General features: G+C 46.5%; 1 protein-coding gene and 1 non-coding gene across 2 annotated transcripts in view; one reads left to right on the plus strand and one right to left on the minus strand.

The window, feature by feature from the left end:
* Nucleotides 1–17,626, minus strand: part of RPN2 (ribophorin II) — a 28,206-nt gene extending 10,580 nt beyond the window's left edge. Inside the window, exons 1-9 of the mRNA XM_078612397.1 lie at nt 17,533–17,626; nt 14,551–14,729; nt 13,883–13,978; nt 11,656–11,831; nt 10,981–11,056; nt 10,153–10,287; nt 9,468–9,644; nt 4,282–4,400; nt 3,564–3,669 (exon numbers count right to left, since the gene is read on the minus strand). Coding sequence (XP_078468523.1) covers nt 3,564–3,669; nt 4,282–4,400; nt 9,468–9,644; nt 10,153–10,287; nt 10,981–11,056; nt 11,656–11,831; nt 13,883–13,978; nt 14,551–14,729; nt 17,533–17,545 — 1,077 coding nt within the window. The 5' untranslated portion in view covers nt 17,546–17,626. The remainder of the gene's footprint in view (nt 1–3,563; nt 3,670–4,281; nt 4,401–9,467; nt 9,645–10,152; nt 10,288–10,980; nt 11,057–11,655; nt 11,832–13,882; nt 13,979–14,550; nt 14,730–17,532) is intronic.
* A 2,060-nt stretch (nt 17,627–19,686) lies between these two features.
* TRNAI-AAU (transfer RNA isoleucine (anticodon AAU)) lies at nt 19,687–19,760 on the plus strand. The gene has a single exon. It is a non-coding gene; the product is annotated as a tRNA-Ile (tRNA).
* Nucleotides 19,761–21,604: the final 1,844 nt, after the last annotated feature.

A 21,604-nucleotide genomic window follows, 5' to 3' on the forward strand; every position in this document is an offset into this window, starting at 1 on the left:
ACATAAAGAAGATGGAGAGAGGACGGAACCCGGGTGTGGGCTGCGTGGGGCTAACTCCATGCACCGATCCTGGTGTTCGAATCCAGGTTTCAGCTGCCCGTGATTAAACCGGGTTCTTTTGAGCGAAGCGAGTTGATAAATCAAAGCATGGTCACCAACGGGCGCCCACCAAAGATGTCATATTCAATTAGAGTTTTCGTTACATTTTGCCGAATTCTGTTAATATTTATTATTCGCTATTTAAAGCCAGGTGGATGTCAACCGAGATGACACAGCTAATCTTCACGCGAGACCTGGGTCACAAATTGGTCAAAGCAGCCTAATAAGTGGATCCCGCAAAGCAATACATTCAACGTAAGAGCAAAGATCAACAACACTGGCACAAAAAGAGGGTGGTCATTTCTTGTTCTCGTGACATGAACCGGTGGACACAATTTGAATATAATCTTGAGTAATCAGTCACACCTGCCATTCTCAAGTCAACAGCATGTGGGGAATACTGTAATGTCACAACGTCCGGTAGGTAATACTATGATGTTTTTGTAGGTATTGTCATTTTAGTTTGTATACATAAATTAATTTACACATACTGTAGACAATCACATCGACATGCAAAAGTGTGCAGAGCCAGACGTTATTTTCGGAGGCTCAGACAATCAAACTAAGGTGCTATTAAGTAAACTTAGGTTTCAGTGCAGTTGCTCAAGACATCTAAATCAAGTATCACGAAAAGTGATAAAGTCACAGGAAACCACCAAGTTGAATACATACACATGGACAAACACAAAGACAGACACATTAACAAAAAGATCCCCCTTATCGCCTTAACAGACTTTTGGGGCAAGTGCTGTTAGCAAGCACCTATGAAGGCCAATACAGCACAAGAGAGGGTGGGTGGCCAGCACCACGCCCGGCCACCTTCGTCTCCTGAGTGGCGATGTTTACACACCACACCAGGTACGCATTTGAGGCCAAGTCGATCTAGGGGAGGCCCATGACAGGTTAAGATAATCGTCACTAGTGTTGACCGTGAGCAGGAATCGAACTTGGGTGGCTGGACGTGTGTAGCGCAGCGCGCCGACCACTGAACTACCGCTCCCCACAAAGGCAGATGTACGACACACAGACACACACGACAAACACAGAGATACACGTGAAATACTCAGATGCAAACAATGACACATACAAGGACAAACGTGATGCACAAATACACAATACAACAAGCACTGAGTCACACTGAAAGACAAACACACACAAAGATACACACAACAAACAGACTCCGATGAAAAACGCACACAGACACACAAAAGCCCACGAATATTACGATCTTGCATATTGACGACACAGGTGAATGGGGTGGTCATTATTTAGTGGAATCCGAATTAGCTGTGGTATTTACTCGGGGACCTCACCAGCGGCTCACGCTCCTCGGGAGGAGCATGAGCCACCGTGGTGGGGCATCACGTTGGTGAGATGTTAACTACCTCGCCCAGTATACAGGAGGTCGTGGATTTGATCCCGACGCCTGTATATTTGGAGTTTGCATGTTTTCCCTGTGGTCATGTGGATTTTTCTCAAGGTCCTCCGGTTTTTCCTTCCACATTTAGAAACACGCGTTTAGAGTACTTGGCTGCTGGAAATGTCCACATAAGCCACTCCTCTTCGGCTATCATTTGTGGCAGGTCGCTTCTGAAAAAAAGAGCTATACAGCCGAGTGGGTCTTACCTGGCAAAATAAAAAATATTTCGATTTAAAGCTTTCGTGACTGCAGGGATTCATCTTCTTGGTTCTTTCGGTAAAGTCACGTAGAAAATAAAAAATATTTTGGTTTTTAAGAGATGGCACGTAACAGTGGGGATCGCGGCGGCAGCGCCGCCGGGGTACGACCACGTGCAATGACAAACACCGGCAGCCAACGCAAATGGCAGGGTGCGGCGGTGGTGCGGCCGGCGGGGCGATTAGATTAGTCAGAGGAAAGCGAAAAAAAAGACAACCGAGGAGGCGAGAAAATAAAAAAATAATGGTCCGCTGTTGCAATAGAGGGAGTGCCGGCCAGCCGTCCGGACCAAATGTGCTTTCACCTTTCACACAGTGTGTACCACGGAGCAAACAACGGAGAATCAAAGTGATTTTCTATGCTGCTTTAACACCCCCCCCCGGGCACCCTCAATTATGTTCCGGTGGAGCCGTCGAATTGGCACGGTAGGCAAAGACATTTCCATTGCAAAGCTCACAGAGAGCAGTGCATCACTCTGTGTTAGAGATGGCCCCGGAATATGTCTGGACAGAAGTACTTCTGTGTCAATTTAACGGCCATATTTGTCCATGCCAGGGGCATACACCTCCCAAGGCCCCGCAGAGACTGACTCATTGACCACAAGGGCACTTTACTTATTCATTTAACTTGCAAATTGAATTGTGAAAATTGGGTTGAATCGTGTCGGGGTGAATTGTCACACCACTGCATAAGTAGGGTTCTTGGTAATAAGAGGGAAAACCCAAGACTCAAAAACCAAATGTATCCAAACATCAGCGGGGAGAAATGTCCCAAGCTGACTAGCATGGCCGTGTTGTTTAATCTTCAAATAATGTCACTTAACCTTTAAAGACTTATTTGATAAATGACACATAGAGACCACTCAATTAAGCAATGAAACAGTCGGCAGGAATGTGAAAGAGGCGAGGAGAGCGGTGGGGCGACTGCTGAAGTGGCCGCCGTCAGGGCCAATGACCCCACACATCATAAGGTGCGGCTGGCGCGTGCGTGCGAATGTGCGTGTGAATGTGCGTGCGTTCCAAACAAGGGCCACACCTGCGCAGGCCTTCCACGATACATGGAAGCTTGCGCGACTCCGTCCATCCGTCTGTATTTATTTTCATTTTATTTACAGAGCGTATCTACGCAATTCCTTTTTTTTTTTACGGATAACGATTTAACCACATCCGTGGTCATTAACGTGGCCGTCTACCTCAAGAACCCGATGGGAAAAACCCAACAAAGTAGCATGCAAATGCATCGATAAAACATTATGCTCTCACCCCGCACATTAACCGTCGTAATTCTGGGTCACCGTTCAAGTAATGAAATGATTCTTTGTTGCCATGTTTGCATTGTTCGTCTGTCGTTCTTGTCTGTAACGTTTCATCTGTATTGTCTCCTGTCTGTACTCTGTCTCATCTATACTGCATGCGCCGTCCGTCTCCTTTGTTCTAACCTTATGGAGGCATGGACAGAGAAATGCACGGATGGGACATTTCTTATGTCCACTCAACAGATGAATGGACATAAGGACAACTGCATGATTAGATGGACACACAGATGGGTAGATGGCAGAACGCCAAATAAGGATGGACGAATTGACACAAATATCGCAACATGGATGACAAGATGGATACAAGGATAGATGGATGGGCAAACGGACAAAATTAATGGACACACATACAGATGGATGAACACACAGAAGGACAAATGAACGGAAAGATGCACGGATAAACACAAGTGCAGACAGACGAACAAGACGGACACTGAGGGGACGTGAGGCCACACGAGAAACTCCCCTCACCTCAGTCTCCTTGCCAATCAGCCGAGCGTCTCCCTCCACAACAAGGCTCAGGTCGAAGTAGCCGCTGTTGGGGTTTGCCTGCAGGAAGTCGAACTCATGCACGTCCCTGTGGGGCAGCAGCATGGCAGTGGAGGGCATCGAGTGAGGGGCAGTCTCGCGCTACATGGGGCATCGAGTTTTAGGCGGCAGCAGGGTGGATGTGTGTCCATTCATTTATTACGTGTCCAACCGTCTGTTAGTCTGTCCATCTATCTGTCTCTTCATATGTTTGTCCGTTCGTCCATCCATTTGACCATCCGTGGGGGGTGGCAGTAGGCAACAGCAGCGTACATCAGGGTGTGGACAGCAGGTGAGGCAATAGAGGGCAGCAATGTACTCTCAGGACAGCAGTTTGTATCGGGGGCAAAAGAGAGCAGCAGTTTAGACGAGCGGTAGTACGTGAAGGTAGTATTCACTCGGGTGCTGCCGTATATCTGGGGCAGCGGTGAATAACGGGTGCAAGAGGGGTAAGCAGGGGGGCAGCAGGGGAGAGCAGCAGACATCAGGGTAGAACAGAGGTAGAATGGCTCAGCAGGGACAGCAGGGCTTAAACAGGGGCAGCAGGGGTTATTTGGGGGAAGCAGGGTAGAGCAGAGGAGTGCATTTCTTAGCAGGGTATAGCATGGGTAGTAGGGTACAGCAGGGGTAGTAGGGGGCAGCAGGGGGCAGCAGGGTGTACCCTTGCTCGGTGAATGCGACTTGGCTGAGCACGCTGCGGCGGCTGGCGGCTTCGCGCGCCTTCTCCAGGATGACGACGGTGCCGCGTATGGGGCGCGACAGCACGTCCGTGACGCGCAGCTGGGACACACGCGCACAAACACACGTATGCCGTTGTTATTTTGTGTTCCATATACAAAGGAATACGGACAGGATGCTGGGGAAAAGTGCTGATAGCGAGGGGGCAGTGTGGTCAGAATCACGCCCGGCCGCCTTTGTCTCCCCAGCGCTGATGTTTATACACTACACCAGGTACTCATTTATCTGTGATTTGACATAGGGGAGGGACCAGAACCGGTTCCGATATTTGTCACTGATATTGGTCGTGAGCGGGAATACGAAGTAAAGTTGAAGGTACCCCCATGGGTTCCTCCGTATCACCAGTGATAGCAAATGTTTTCATGGAGAAATTTGAAAAAAATGCCATCCAGACATCCACCCTACGTCCTTCCTTGTGGAAGAGATACGTAGATGACACTTTCGTCATTTGGCTACATGGCCTGCCAGCATTGAACCAATTTCTCAACCACATCAATTCCATACACCCATCCATCAAATTCACCATGGAAGTGGTGAAGGATGGTAAGCTACCATTCCTGGATGTTCTGTTTGAGAAGAGGCCTGACGGCTCATTGGGATACTCTGTCCACAGGAAAGCCACCCAGAGATTCCTATCCAAAACCTGATTCACACCACCATCCGGCCCAGAAGAATTCCCTCATCAAAACATACACCATAGGGCCCACTGCATCTCAGACCAACACCACCTAGCCAGTGAAGTGGAACACGTACACCAGGCCCTCAAGATTAATGGGTACTCGGACCGCATTATTCGCAAAGCTGTTTCTCCAACCATGGAGAAACAATCTCCTGAGAAACAAATCAAAACCATCACTTTACCATACATAGCAGGTGTTACCAAACAGATTTCCAAAATCTTAAACAAACACAAGATCCAGGTCCGATTCAATACAGTACACAAAATCCGTGATCTAATCCCATCTGTGAAGGAGGTCATTCCTGACATGCAATACCCTGGAGTCTACAAACTGAGTTGTACCTGCGGTAGCAGTTACATTGGGGAAACAAAACGACATGTCTCGGAATGTGTTCGCCAACACAAGGCAGATCTGAAACATGGAAGAACCAATACCTTTGCCGTAGCTGACCATTGTTATAACGCTGTGGGCTCGCATATTGTTTTTTTCCGAGACCAAGGTACTCTGCAAACCTTCGGGCTACTATCAAAGGTTTGTTCATGAAGCCATCCAGATATATAAACAGACAAAACTTCAACCGAGAAGATGGATACAAATTGAACAATTATTGGAAGGATGTTATCAACCAGTAATGCCTTAACTAGTTGTGGTTGTTTCCATCGTACCTGCCGGTTTACTAGCACATTTGTATCTGTTCTTCCCCAGCTTCCCACTTCTAGCCCCACCCACTCCCCCCCCCCCAGCCTCACGTTCTCTTCCCCTAGCATTCACGCGGCCCCACCTCCCCCTACCACCCCCCTCTCTCTCTCCTCCCTTGCCTCCTACGGCAGCTCTCCCGCCGACTTCGGCATTTTCTTGCTGTGGTTGTCCCACCTGATGAGGATTGCTTGTGTTGCGATCGAAACGTCGTGATTTGTTTTATTTTATTTCTACCTACGTGACTTTACCGAAAGAACCAAAGAGTAAAGTTGACAGGGTTGGAAGCGAAGTGTGCTAACCGCAACAGTACCACACCCCATGTATTAAACACATACACACGTACACACAAGCATAGGGAGTGACAGCACATCCATAACACACAGCTGGGGCACACACACGTGCACACACACATACAAATAACAGAACAGCCGAGGGTCAAAAATTATGGTTATGGGTCACACCAGGGTCAAGGTCTGGGTATTTGTTATAAGTGGGATACAGGGTTCAATTAAAAAGTAATATTAAGACAAAACTTTTTCAAAAACACGCTTTAATTAAATTAACCGTACTAGTAATGGAAGAACGCCACAACTCCAGGAAGTGGCCCCGAAGCTTGCCATAATGTAAGGGACCGTGACGAATTACAGCCAATGTCAGTTTACCGTGGACAAGCCGAAACATAACATATAAAAAATAATGTTTAAAAATATATATTTTATATTTTTATGGTCGAATATAGTATTGTCATCAGTATGACATAAGTATACCAAGTTTGCAGTCGATACCACATTGGGAAGTGGGTTAAAATTGAGTTACAATATTTGAGGATACAACGACAACAACAGACAGAGGGAGTTAAATAAAAGCGTGTAAAATGAACAGCAATGTGATTGGGGCTATGGTTATTACCGAGTCCAGGGTTCTGATACGGAGTGTAATAATTGTCAATGTGGTATGATTAAGGTAGGGTGAATTTTTTACGTATGTGAATGGCTGTAATAATGAGACCATGGTTGTACACTTAGGGTTCTAGTTATTACTAGATTAGTTTGTAAGTTATAGACCTTGATTTTAATGCTGGAGGAGGCCAGGTTAGAGACAGGCATTGGAGTGGCACTCAGGAGTCAGCGACCAAGGGGAAGAGAAGACCTAACGCCAGATGGTGGTGGTGAAGAAAACTCGGTTCAGATTTGGCTTTGGCTCTAGTGAAGTGGCTCAAAACGCACGCTTATCTTGAGCCGGCTATGAATATGGTCTCAGCCAAGCTCATTATATCCATGAGTTGAGCCAAGCTACGGCTGAGTTGCTCCTGCGTCTTCAAAAGCAAACGGAGTGGCTCAATCCTGAGCGGAGCTGTTGTTAGAGGCCAAGGCAGTGTTGAGCATTGACCAAAAATAAAACCATCTTACAGGTTGGGTGTTGACTGCACAACAGCCGGGTGATCGAGCAACAGCAGTGCTGTCTGTTGGCATAAATGGCATGGGTCACGACGACCTATTGCCTTGATATATGGTAAGTGTTACTCTGAGCATTATGGGAACGGGGCCAAGTCTACTTTTGAGCATGGGGTTATGGTAAAGGTTGTGAGGGGGGGGGGCTTAAGGGTCAAGACAACACACAGTTGGCTACGTACGGTGCGCAAGAAGTTAAACATACATATGTCATCCCGCCATTCGGTTTCGGAAGCATTGTGAGTGAGCGGCAACAGCAGCATTTTATCTTTAACAGTGGCCTCTGACATTTCCGAAGTGTGCCCTGGTAATTAATGGCAGGACAGCAAACAGGAGGTGCAGCCAATTAGAGTGAATGCACAAATCAATACGGGATCCTCTGAACACAGTGAGATCCTTGCCTCCACGGGCAACAACAACCCGAGTATTCCCTGCTGGATAATTACGGCATGCCCACCCCTGCCGCCTTTATTCCACTCACGAGTTAATCGCAGTTAGGAGATGCTCAACGCAGAAACTTTAACGTAGCTGAATGAGGCTACGTCGGGCAGTGGTGTCCGCGCAGCTTAATCAAAAGTGACGATTTATATCCGTTTTGCCACATTTATATTACTTTATTAAAAACCAAAACGAAACCTGCGGAGACATTATGAGCACCCACTTAGGCTGGATTTTCTGTTGATGTCGCATCAATTAAATGGACATGAAGGAAAGCAGGCGGCCAATTAACCAAACAGCTCAAGAGATAACGAGCTGGAGTCCCACAAACGAAACGTAAGATCAGAGTTGACGCGAAACGCCGTGTGGGAGAGCCGGAGTAACGTCAGAACGATTAGGGCGCTGTACCCGGAACACTGTGACAGGACACTCAGCCTGAGGAAGGCTTTCTGGGCAGTGCCACCCACAAGGTCAACTCAGACTGAAATGATGTGCCAAGAAAATAAAGCTTCAACTTTCCAAAATACCCGTAAGAGACATTGAGTAGCGTACTTGATTAAACCTGTTAGGAGTTCAGTGTGAGCCTTCTAACTAAACACGCTTTCATCTTATGACAGCATGAGGCAGATAAAACAATTATAATAAAAAAAATATATATCTCCCGTTTGTAAGCCATTAGTGAAGTCTGACAATTGAAGAATCTATTATGTTAAGTATATTTTTTACCATCTCATTTGTATTGAGTCTCATGTTTTTCTGTCTCAATTGAACAGCAACCGGAATGTAACATTAGTATGTTATTTTCACCGATCGCTAAGCATGTATTCTTTGATGGTCGTTTCAAAGTGTATACCATGAGCGCAAGGAAATATTTTAATTGACGATTCAATGCATCCTTACGTGCCTGACCCTAAGTTACATCTTCCTCTCGCTGTCTGCCAATGTGACCAAACCTCCCAGGTAGGACCCTCCTCTAAAGCTGATGATTGGCAGGAATCACAGCACAGAGCTATCATCGCTGTGATCATGGATTCGAATTTGGATTTCAGCCACTGGCAATAAAACTTGGTTTTCAAATGCAGTGAGTTGATACTCAAGCCCGATCACCAATATACAGCACAAAAAACATTCCATTAAATGAGTTTTTTTAACTTAGATTTTCTAAATTTTAGCTCTGAGAATTAAATATATCCATTTGGCTACCATGCAACCAACATTTTTTATGTAATAGAGTATGTGAAGAAGTACAGCGCCCTCTATTGTGTAGATAAGGCACTCTCTAAATAAATTCTATGAAATACGCTTCTGCGGCCTGTTCTCCAACACAGCGTGATGCTCTGCGATAGTTAAGGATACTCCTTCCCCCATGAAATGCCGCTGATAGAACAATTACAATAACGTTGCAATTTTTTAATGTTATTAAGGAAAGAAAAATCGGGCATATGCATGAATTCCGCAATGTGTTCCAAAGTGTGTTTGTCTTCAGAAATATAGAATTTGTGATAACGTTACGTTCTGAACCGCACACGTGATACGGCGGCGCATCATGTGCGATGTTATAAGATGACCGTACTGTGTAATGACACCGAATGAGGTGAAGAGCAGCCTGAAAGGGGGAGAGAGCCCGCTTTGGCTGAAAAGGTTTAACTATTTGAATGCTGGTTTTATCGCTAATTTTGGGCAATCCTTTGATAAAAGTAGCTGGTTTTGTACAAGGTCCCTATACTACAATGTAAATTATATTACAGAAAGATGTTACGGAAAGACAGACGGACCGAGCGAATGCCTCACCACTTTTGACTTCAGTTGTAAAGAATGAAACAGTGCGGTGCCCCCCTCACCCGCAGGGTGGGCTGCTTGTGGGAGAGGGCCGGCGCGCCGTCCGGCTGCACCACGAGCGGCACGTGGAAGCGGTTGTTGGAGAGTTTGGTGGCCGCCAGAGCCACGCTCGATGCCTGCGCCAGCGTTGCCAGCGAGCCACGGCCCAGCACCGCGTTACTCAGCTGCACCACCTGGTTCTGTATGGGCAAAAAGCAAAGATCCCCCATATAGCCTTTAACAGACTGTTGGGGCAAGTGCTGTTGGCGAGCACCTATGAAGGCCGGCACAGCACACGAGGGGGTGGGGGGTAGCCAGTACCACATCCAGGACCGGTTCAGATAATCGTCACTGATGTTGGTCGTGAGGGGGAATCAAATGGACACACACAAATAAATGAGTGCATCTAAGATGGACAATAGTCATTTTCTGGCAAGACAGAAGAGGCTAGGGCTATGTCCTAGTGCCGGGCCTGCTGCGACCGTGTGACACATGTATGCATGCATGTTGAACGTCATTCGCACTGTATGTAGCCAACTGTGTTAATCGGAGGTGCGGGGGAAGGACAACAAACTAAACACATAAAGCAGTTCTAAAGAAATCAGTTTTCAATCTGGATGATTTAAAAGTGCAGAGCTCCAGTGGCTTCCTAATATCAGAAGGAAGAGCGTTCCAGACGGCCGCAGAAGTGCAGATGCTGCTACTCACGGGCTTGATGTTGGGCGCTTTGCCAATGTGCTCGGCGAGGCTGTAGGCTGCGTGCACGAAGCGCCCGGTCACCTCCAGGCCCTCCTCGAACTGCAGGTAGAGCCCCCCATGCTCGTCCGCTCGAGCAACCAGGTCCTGCGAGCACGGGACAAAAAACCCCAAAACAAATGAATGCGCGGGAGGCAAGAGATTGAACAAGTGGTGTTTTCGTAGCCACTTGTAAGCTTTTAATCCAAGCGTGGTCTCGTGCACTGCTGTGGGAATCTTCAGTGATGATCCAGCACTGTGGGGCTTCTTTTTCATTTCCCCCATCGTGGCTGTCACCTCCCTTTGCCTGTTCATAGGTGCTTGCTAACAACACTGTTAAGGGTATAGGGGATGTTTGTCCTTGTATAGATGTGTATACGTGTATAAACTGTGTGTGTATATACTGTATGTGCTGTGTATATCTATTGTGTCAATATGGAATTGTGTGTGTGTGTATATGGATTGTATATGTACTGATAAATGTGAGTGTGTTTGTGTACGGATATGTGGGGAGCGGGAGTGCAACGGTCAGCGCGCTGCGCTATGAACCCAGTGGCCCGAGTTCGATTCCCGCTCATGGCCAACACCAGTGACGATTATATGAACCGGTCCTGGGCCTCCCCTAAGTTGACTTAGTCTCAAATGAGTACCTGTTGTGGTGTGTAAACATCACCACTGGAGAGACCGAGGCGGCCGGGCGTGGTGCCGAACACCCAACCCCTTGTGTGCCGTGCCGGCCTTGCCCCAACAGATTGTTAAGGCTATATGGAGAAAATTTGCATTGTGTGATGAATGGCTCACCTCCACCTCCTGATAGATGCGGTTGAGGTCGGCCTGCTGTGAGAGGTAGGAAGCTGCCAGCAGGGCCTGTATCGTCCTGAAAATGTAACACCAACTCGGCTAAGTTATAGGAATCATCTTTTGCCGTCACAAACACAAACCAGGTTTTGGTCAAATGAAGCTCAAAAGATACACATACAACAGAAACTCTGCTGCTGTCATAATAAATCGGTCATGATGCTTAACAACAGATATCCCTCGATGCTGTTGCTATTAATTGTTAGTGCTGTATGAATTGGAAGTGGTATGGAACAATGAATAGAACCACTCGCATCGCTCAAATTTTCATAGCCAAATGTAGCGGGAGAAGCTGGCACAAGGCACCTTGAACACCTTATTCTTTTAATTGAAGTAAAAACATAACCGAAGTGAAACGTTACGCGTGAAACTAATTACAGCCCGGGTCTACCTCTGTCACGAAGCCTAATTATAATTTGCGAGCGCTAAGACAAATTTAATTTGACAGGCGGTAAAACATTCCCCGATTACAAATTACGGAAGTCAGTCCCCTCCGTCTCCCTCTCAAGGGGCACAGGGCAGACGTGTTGTTGGCGGTGACATTGCGTTCAACACGAAGCCGACGATAACGTTTGGTGGGGGGGGGGGGGGGGGGAGTGGACGCGGTTGGTGACTCACGCGGGGGGGCTGTCCTCTCTCGCCAGCGCGACGGCGAGCGCCGTCACCGCCTGCTGCGAGGAGAGCGGCAGATCGAGAGCCACTAGGGCGCCCACGGCGTGCGCCACCTCGGCCACTGTCGCGTCCTCGCTGATCAGCGCCAGCAGCCCCTCGCGCGTCTCGTTGCTCACTGACAGCTGCAACCGGGAACAGCGCGACGGGGCCGCGTTGTCAGAACGGCTTTAGTGATGGCACAGCCATGTGGGGGTCAGAGAGCATTGGCGGAGGATCGAACTCGGGTTACTGGGTGCACGCTGCCGTGTGCCAACCGCTCTGCAACAATGCTAGCCCCTTCCTCATAACCCAACCGTTATGAGGAAGAGGCTCATAACGGTTGGGTTATACTGATAGGAACCTCCTGGTTACACCAGCCCACAGGGGTTTATTGTGTCCGTCCGTCGTGCATCCAAAAATGGGAGGGGTGGGGCTGGGTGGAGAGGGGAGGGTGGGGAGGGGCTGGGTGGAGAGGGTAGGGCTGGGTGGAGGCTGGGAGGGGTGGGGCTGGGTGGGGAGGGGCTGGTTACCCCGTGGTGCCCTTATAAAATTCAACGTTAAACCTACTCACGCCGGCTTGTGCCCGCCCTCACAGTCGGCCATATTTGCGGAATACACCACGCCGCCGTTGACCCTGGCCATTGACCGAGCAACCCAACGTTCCGACCAGCTCCCTCCGCAGAAATGTGTGAGCCAGCACGATGACACCACTGGGCAGGCATTTAACGATCGCCCGCCACCGCTCCCCACTGCTCAGGGTTCGATGAATTGGCACAATTTCGGGATGACGATTCCATTTAAATGGTACTATTTTTTGGTATGTAGTCAATGGAAAATCAATAATGGTTGCACGGCTTACGTGACCCAATTCAAATGTAAAGGAATTGAATGTTATTAACTATTAGTAAATTAATGCCACGCACGCATCATGACCATACATTAAAATTGCCAATGCATCGTTATTTGCCTTATACTGAGATGTTGGGCTCAAGTCCTAGTACCAAATCTCTTTCTCTCAGGGCACTGATTCATAATGGCCATGACAATTACGGAGAAGACACCACCGAGTGCCTACATTAAAGTCTTGGTTCTGGGCGTCTCGTAGCGTTGATTTATAATGGCTACGTGACATCCGAATCAGACGGTTTAATTGACTGATTGTCCTATCACCTCTAATTGGCCGTCTGTACTGGCTCGTTGAGAAGAGAGCGAGGTACGGAGCGGTGGCGATGGAAAAACGTCGCCCCCTCGTGGCCGTGGTGAACAGGGGCATGCGGCTTGCCACGATATAATTTTCCTCAGAAAAATGATCAATGTCTCTCGATTGCGATACTAGTTTCAAATACATCTGGAATTATATTGCACAGTTTAATTACACGTTTTTGCGCTTTGTGGTACTTTTAGTACATATAAAAATTACTTTCAAGTTATTCGATTGCAGTTCGCGCAACTTAAGCTTGACATGAGTCTTTTAATCGTAGCAATTTTACAATCACAGAAAATAGATACCTCAATGCTCTGTAAAAATAATGTCATAATAACTATGTGGTGAATTACTCTAAAAAGCATTTTGCAAAGCACTATTTAAATAGGTGCTTTTATCATTTCATATTGTCACGCACGGTTATGGGTGTGTCAATTAATCGCAACAGTCAATTCCTTACGCTCACGATGCATGCACATAGCACTGTGCTTGTGAGAACCCATCAAATAAGTACGCAAATTAAATGACAATTCTGCGAGGTTGCTCCAAATGTGACAGGGGCGGCCAAATTACAGGCCGTGAGCCGCAAGGGGCTCTTGGACCATTCAAGCGTTGCTCGACAGAGACGCAGCTCATTTGCAACTTTTCCACGTAAATTTACTCGAATCAGAAAATAATATGCCCAAGTGTGAGCGGCCTGGAGCACTTACCCCTGGCAGCAGAGTCAGACACTCATGGGCAATCCCACGGAATTTTACATAAATCCACAGCACAAGCGTGAGCAAATTGGCCACGTGACCACCGTGCGTGTCTTGTGGCTATGGGCCGTGTGAAGATTTTATAGTATGCGGCCCCGCAGGGTCAGGTGGTTTGGCCACCACTGCTATACGATTGACACTAGCTTGAATATGAGGCCCTGGGGGCTTGGTGAGGATTGTTGCTCTTTGGCCAGAGGGGTGGGGATGGAACCTGGTTGGGGGAGGAAGGTACCTCGCAATCGGAGAGCACTTTGCTTGTCCGGGCTGCGTAGAACACGGAGTGAACGTCAGAGGGGTCCAACTCGGCATTAATGAACTCGCAGGCAGACTGCAACACACATGGCAATTTCACACACAGGTTCATTAAAAAGTGTAACTGCTGCGTGTGCCATCATACCCAAGTTTAATCTGTGAGCCAAATGGAACTTCAGGGACAGCGTTGGCAATTCATATTAAAATTACCGCTGCCTAAGTGTTATCATCACAGATGTTTCCAAAATTATGATAGCCGTCTCAAAGTTGAGACTATCAAAAATGCGTACGATCTAATGTAAGGGCCATTATATTATGGTGAACTTCACAACTGTACCGTTCGGGTACGGTTATCGTGGGAGCTATCCCAACATTAATGTTAACATCAATGCTGACCCAATGTTGAGGTTACTTATACAGCTCTCAGTTTAAATGTTAACCTAATAGCTGTACCAATGTTCAGGGTAATAAAAACTATCACAACAGCTGTTCAAACATTAATGCATAATCACAACAGACCTTCCTATACTGAGTTAAGTACCATTGTCCAAAAACCGTTGGGAGGCAGCAGCTCACAGCGGACACGACTACACAATTCACAAGTCAACGACCCCAACCATGACCTCAACCTAATTCTGGCCAGGTCACCTGCTCGTCTGGGAGCCGCTCGCCGAGTGCGGCGAGGCCGGTGGCAGCGTGGTACGCCTCTTCCAGCGAGCTGTAGGGCCGGATCAGGGCGGTGTGCAGCCTCTCCACATCGCCGGTCGTGTAGAAATGCAGTGCGGTGGCAGCGTGGGCCAGCGCCAGGGCCAGCGGCAGCAGGAGTACTGCAATGACACGCAATAACAATGGTAAAGGTGATAAGAAAAATAACAAGCTGGCAAAGCTGGACCGTTAAGGGAGTCTCAAATATTTTTTGCGAGGGGATTTGCCCACACTGAGAAATGGCCACGTACAGTTGGGAATGAACTCAGTACTTCATCCATGGTAAAGATAAAAAAAAGTGACAACTTTGTAGTAATAATTTACAACCCTTTGTCAATTCAGTGCTGGATTAGGACTTCTCCACGCTATGTAGGTCACAGGGGTTGTTTGATCATACTTCCTAAAACTGGTTAGTGTGGATTAGTAAAACGATTTAAGTGTGATTTGGCATGACCGGTTCACCTATCACTCACCCCTGATGTTTGCAATTACTGGGTATCGAGCTCAGGTAGCCAGATTCATAACACAACATGTTAACCACTATACCACAGCCCCAGCATATTATGTAAAATATAATTTTGTAATATTTTGTTAGTTTATTGTTACATCTGCTGTTATACTATCTGCTATACTATCTAAATGAAATTCTGCATTAAGTAGAAAATAATATAAATGCATTGTTAGACATTAAAATTCCCCCACTATTAGGTAATATGCCTGACATTAGTTGTGTCCTTCAACTTTAAATGCCTGTTTCATCTAGTGGAATGCTGATACACAATCGTATTTAATACCCGTAACTTAAAAAAATACACTACTATGAGCAGCATTTTCAAGGAGCACTACGATACCGTATATATTCAGTAGGTGCAGCGGTAGTGCAGTGGTTAGTGCATTGCGCTATGAACCCAATGACCTGGGTTTTGTTTCCTAGCCACGGCTGACATCAGGAGCGCGTTATATCTGAACCGGTTCTGGACACCATTTTCAATAACTCGCACTCAAGTATGTTCAAAAATTAACATTTGACATAAAAACAGCATGAAGCCCAAGCTATTTCATGGGACCTTTTTGCCAGTATCAAAGTATAAAAAAAATAAGAATACATGTTATCCTTTCTGGCAATTCAAACAGGTGTTAAGATATTCAAACACCTAATAGAAACCGTTTGAAAAGAATCATGTCTGCATTAACCACACGTACTTGTGGGGAACATGCAAACAAACATGCTCCGATGTTTGCACTGTCTTTGAAACTCATTGGCCTACACGATAGCCAGCCTTCTTGAGGGCTTAGTCTCACCAGTGTCAGACCAGAGAACGTCAAAAGGCGAACCGTACAAACACAATTGACTATCAGAGCATGTATAGCTCTGATAGTGCATTGTCAGAAAGGGTAAAACCCATTCTTATTTTTTCATGCCAAGATATTTGTCTGAATGCAATTCAGGTTTGGTGGCCATTGCCTGACAGGGGCCAGGACGTGACCTAGCAGCAGTGCATTCATGGTATGCATCGCTTGTTGCAGAGGTTCATGTTTAAAGGCCAACAGCCACCCTTATTATTTCTGTGGGTCTAATAGCCGTAATACTATACGCCGTCTAAAATCCCGCGATATCATTCGTAACAGTAGGGGATTGTATGCTCGCATGCCAAATATGAAAATTACCCGCAAATTATTCAAATTGGGACTACACAATCATCGCCCCCTGCTGACAGACTGATGCCACAGGTTACTCTTGCAAACTAGGCTATCCTGATCTCTTGAGTTCTCACCTGGTTCAACAAACTGAAAACTTCCAAGAACTGCTACGGAAAGGAATTGAATACGAGGTAGGCCTTTGTCCAACAGTGGGAAGCTACGGGCATACTACAACTGCATTGCAATAGTGGAATGTAAAACTCAATTCGTTTTGTTAGTATCAGCTGATAACATGGTGGGGGGGGGGATCAGCTCATTATCTTTCCTGGATTGACAAAGTCGGCATCGGTTTCAATATTAAGGCTCTTAATTAGTTGATGCTGTTGCGTTGGCAGAGGTGCACAATCAACAAAAATAACAACAAGTTCGTCAATAACACTTATGGGCAACTGCAAAACGCATTCGCACAAACCATGGCGGATGTGGACACTTAATGGAGAAATTGAAAATCAATAATTGATAAAGGAAAAACTCCATAGAATCTCGCTGTGACTGCGGTCACCCAGAGAAGACCATGGTTTATATAACGATGCAATGTCAGATTATTAAATACGAATGGTGTCATCACAGCGATACACTCCACTACTACGACTCCTAACGCAAGTTCAACCACCCCATTGTAAAAATAAAAGCCGTTGCTCCACATCAGCCATACGAGGAAGGCCGTGAAGGACGCATATAACCGGCGACGTTCCGGGCAACGTGCCTTCTTTATAGCGCACCCATGAAAGTGGAGGGTCATTGACCGAAACGTCGCCTAAAAAAATGACCGCACGAATTTGCCACTGGGCGCGCTGGGCCCTCTCGCTACGACAGCGGAAGCCGCGTGGAAACCCAAAAAACGCAGCCCGCCAGCCAATCACGGCGCTCCACGAGCCCCCTCCACATTCCCAAGCTCACATTGGCGCGCGCGGCCGCCGCCCATTGGTCCGCGAGCAGCGCTACGTGACAACGCACCCAGCCAATGGGGGGTGAGGGTTGAAGTGGGGGGGGGGGGGTTACAGCGCACGCCCATCAGAACTATGGATTACAAAGAGGCTTCGATTCAATGTAAAAAACTAGAAGCGCTGCAATGGTTACAATGAATTAAAAATTGCGCCCGCCGACCGAATGAACCCGGCCGCAGAAAACGGCGGCATCACAAGGGGCCGTTGCACGAGCTGCGGCTCGGACGGCGTCTGCCGGGAAGTGTTGGAGAGACGAGCGAGCCGCGGAGCCACTTACCTGAAGCGCGCATCGTCGCTGCTTGCGTTGACGCCAGAGACCGGAAGCTGGAACCTTTGACCCGGAAGTGCTAGAAGAGGGTGGTGTGGGGGGGTTTGTGAATGACAGGGACGTGGAGTGGCCCCTGCTCTGATTGGTTAAAACGACTCATCATTATTATCATTATAATTGTGATTTAAGCTCACCAATAGAGAATTCTATTCGTTAATTCAAATGGGTGTAATGCCTTGCGCAATAGCTACTAATAGTTGTAGATGTGGAGCTTTCGTGACTGCAAGGATTCATACTCTTAGGTTTTTTCGGTAAAGTCACGTAGGTAAAAAATAAATAATAAAAATAATAATTCCTATTATATTATTTCCATTTTTTTTGTTTTTTACCTAAGTGACGTTACCGTAAAAACCTAAGAGTATGAAGCTACTAATAGGTCGTTTAAAACATAAAACACGTGATTTATCATATGGTATAAAGTGCGGTGTCCAACTCTGGACTCTCTATTTACGTGCTCTGAAAAAGGGTCTTTGCCCGAAACGTCACCGCCACGGTGTTAAGATGCGAGTAAAAAAAAAGTTTTTGACAGGGGGGCGGGGCAGATCCTCAAGTGCACGCCCACTTACCCGTGACGTCACCTCCTATCCAGCCATGCGCTCTCCACTGCTGGATGAAGCCAGGGCTGTCAACCCATACGGGTTACCCCGTATTCTTGTACAGGGGAATTGAGTACGCCGTACAGCCGTTTCAATACGCGCAACATTTTTGTTTGTCTATTTGTGTTGTGTTTCTCCCTTGTGGTGGGACTTTATAGGATGAAGGTTGGGATTTATAAGGGTCACGGGGTGACCAATAAGGTGTGAATTGGTCTGTAATAAGGTAGGGACACTGAATAGGGGTAGACAGGTATGCAACCTTAAATTTCAGTTTTTATTAGGTACAGTTTTTATTAGGTATAGCCGTGTGAACCATTTGGCTGGCTCTTGAATCGGGTGCAACTGCAACAAACAACAAACAAAAACATGAACAAGAAAACATCTTAAACGTGAATGCGCAAACAGAAAAATCCAGGAAAAAACTGCAAAGTCTTCCAGAAAAAAAGCACCGTACACCAAAGCTGTGCAAAATCCGAGTGGGATACAAGTCAAACAACAACAATCACAAGGCAACTTAGATTAAAGCCATCATTTTAACTCCGTACTACAACAAACAAATATGGCCAAACCAAAAAACTTTTCGAAATCACCAAAATAAAGCCATGAAAGCAATGAAACAGTGATCAGTAACAGTGAAATGTTGGATGATATGCAACAAAATACGTTGTATTGTTTTAAACGCTCGTTAACATGAACTTACTGTCCGCTATTATCAAAATAATTGTACAGCATGGCCAGTTATATTTTATGACCCAATCACACGGCTCGAGACTGGAAAGTGCATAACAAGGTGCCATAGGCTTGTTGCGTGCCTACGTGGTAAAGTATGGTCAAATAACTCCCACCCACCCGCGTGGGCGTGGGGGGGGGGGCATTCATCCAGCGGTGGATTGACACGTGCGCGCACAGACAGTGAACACGTGGAAGTTGCCACGACCTCACTGTGATTGGTCAAGCCATTGGCAACGCCCCATTCAACCCGGACCTAACCAAAGGAGGGCAGTCTCATCATTAGCAGCAGCAGCAGCCAAGGTCAATCCACTGCTGGCTGATCCTGAAATGGCTGGAACGGCACATGATTGGGTGGGTGGCCTACACTACGCCAGGCCGCCTTTGTCTCCCTAGTGGCCATGTTTACACATCCCACCAGGTACTCATTTGAGGCTGAATCGACCTAGGGGAGGCCCAGGACCGGTTCAGATAATCGTCACTGGTGTTGGCCGTGAGCGGGAATCGAACTCGGGTAGGCCCGGGTTCGTAGCGTAGCGCGCTAACCACTATACCACCGCTCCCCTGCTGTGTAATTAAAAGTCAATCTATCTCCTCGGTTCACTCCTTTATTATTCTTTGACGATTCGGTCCATCATTCACTCGAGCTGTGAGTTATCCGAAACAAGCCCAATTTACTTAACAGTTTTAATGATGTAATTAACGTGTAAATGCTCTCATCCACGCGGTCCTGTCGACTCGTCCTTAAAGGTGTTTTAAGAAGAGCTGCCATGCAACTGGCCGGTTAGCTCAGTTGGTTAGAGCGTGGTGCTAATAACGCCAAGGTCGCGGGTTCGATCCCCGTACGGGCCACGATGTTTTTATTATATTTTATAGGCCATAAAGAGTGTTAAGCTGAGAGTCTGAAAAATTTCCAGGGGGTTACAACCTAAACGCACAATTTATTTTTGTACATATGAGTGCACTCTTCGAACCTCAATCGGACATTTGGTGGTAGAGTTTATTTAAAAAAACACATTGTGGTGAATGACAGCATCACCAACGGCCGGATTCATGTTCGTACAACTGCAGCCACTAGAGGGAGCAATCTTCAACTCAATCGGGCACAATTTAAGTTTGAGGTTTATTGAATCTAACCAGATCCGAACTCAGGAGAGTAGGATTGAGTCTCGTTTGCGAGAGTAACTCGGGGCATCAATCTGCCAGTTGCGGGTGATGCTTGCTGCTGTTTAATCCCAATTAAGTAATTTACGGTGTAATTTTAAAATTCAATCTAGATTTGAAGTTTTCGTAACTACAGGGTTCTTTCGGTAAAGTCACGTAGGTATAAAAAAATTAAATAAATTTAATCACGACGTTTCGGGCGCAATTTTAAAATTGGTCAAATTTCGTGACGGCTCATCGATTAGCTGTGGCTGAGAGTGGTTTCAGGCGATGAATGTGATGAGTTGTGGGGTTGGAGGGTCACGACAACCATATTTGAAATCAAATAAAAATCGCAGTTGCTGAGCACAGGGCCAGAACGCCAAAGCGACCAGCAACAAACATCACTATTCAAACTCTTAGGTTTTTTCGGTAAAGTCACGTAGGTAAAAAATAATAAAATAAAATTAAAATAAAAGAAAATAAATAAATTACATCACGACGTTTCAGGTGGGACCGTCACCGTCACAAATTCTAGTCGTCAAAAGTCGGGATGATTTCTCACCCATATAAGCATTGGGGCGGTGCTTATCTCCTCTATACATCCCTGAACCAGTGGTGGAAATTACACATTCCTATGGCGGGAACGAGTCTCCCCATTGGACAACCGCTGCTGACTCCCCCCGCAAAGTGGTATATATTTGATCGATCTCAGCGGGGTGATGGGCTGTGTCAACTCCCAACCAGGATTTGAACTCGCAACCTTTTGATTGCGAGCCACCTGACCGGTTTGTCATAGTTAGGTTGTAGATACGAATCAACAAGTTTGTGGAATTGAGCAAGGTTATTTTTAGTGGAGCAGTGCAAGGGGAAGAGGTTATTATGTTAAACTTCGTTCACAACGTACACAGCCAACCGCGCTAATCAGATGTGCCTGATTTGAATCACACTGTGATTAAATTATTTTAGAATCACACTGTATAGCACAATCTGATTCTAATATTTTGCTTCACCAATATTTTAGAATTGGATGATGAGATTAAACCGTTTGGAAGAACTATTCTCCACGCGGGTGGAGGAATCAAAGAGTGAAATTCGCGGGAGGGAACAGTAGCCATGGTAGGAGCGATAGCAGAGCGATAGAATAACAAATCGGTGGTGTCAACAGATGACAGGACAGGGAGTACAGGCAAGCTGAGTGTGCAGCAGTAGACTTAAGTTAGCAACCTCCTCACTGACTTTGGGTTTTCTATGGAAACTCTGCAAGGCTTCCTCCTAAATATAGCAAAAGTAACGGCACAAAACAATTGGATAAACATTATAATATAATTAGAGGGCATGAGACTCGTGCTTTTGTTTTAAATCAAAGGGCATTTATTTAAATTTCGATTTGATACAGCAAATCTGGCTGTGACGGTCCCACCTGATGACGGAGATTTGTGTTGCCTGCGAAACGTCGTGATTTTTTATTTTTTATAAATTTTAATTTCATTTTTTACCTACGTGACTTTACCGAAAAAACTAAGAGTATGAATCCTTGCAGTCACGAAAGC

This window comes from Lampetra planeri, chromosome 2, assembly GCF_965212315.1.
Source record: "Lampetra planeri chromosome 2, kcLamPlan1.2.h2, whole genome shotgun sequence".
Lineage (NCBI taxonomy): Eukaryota > Metazoa > Chordata > Hyperoartia > Petromyzontiformes > Petromyzontidae > Lampetra > Lampetra planeri.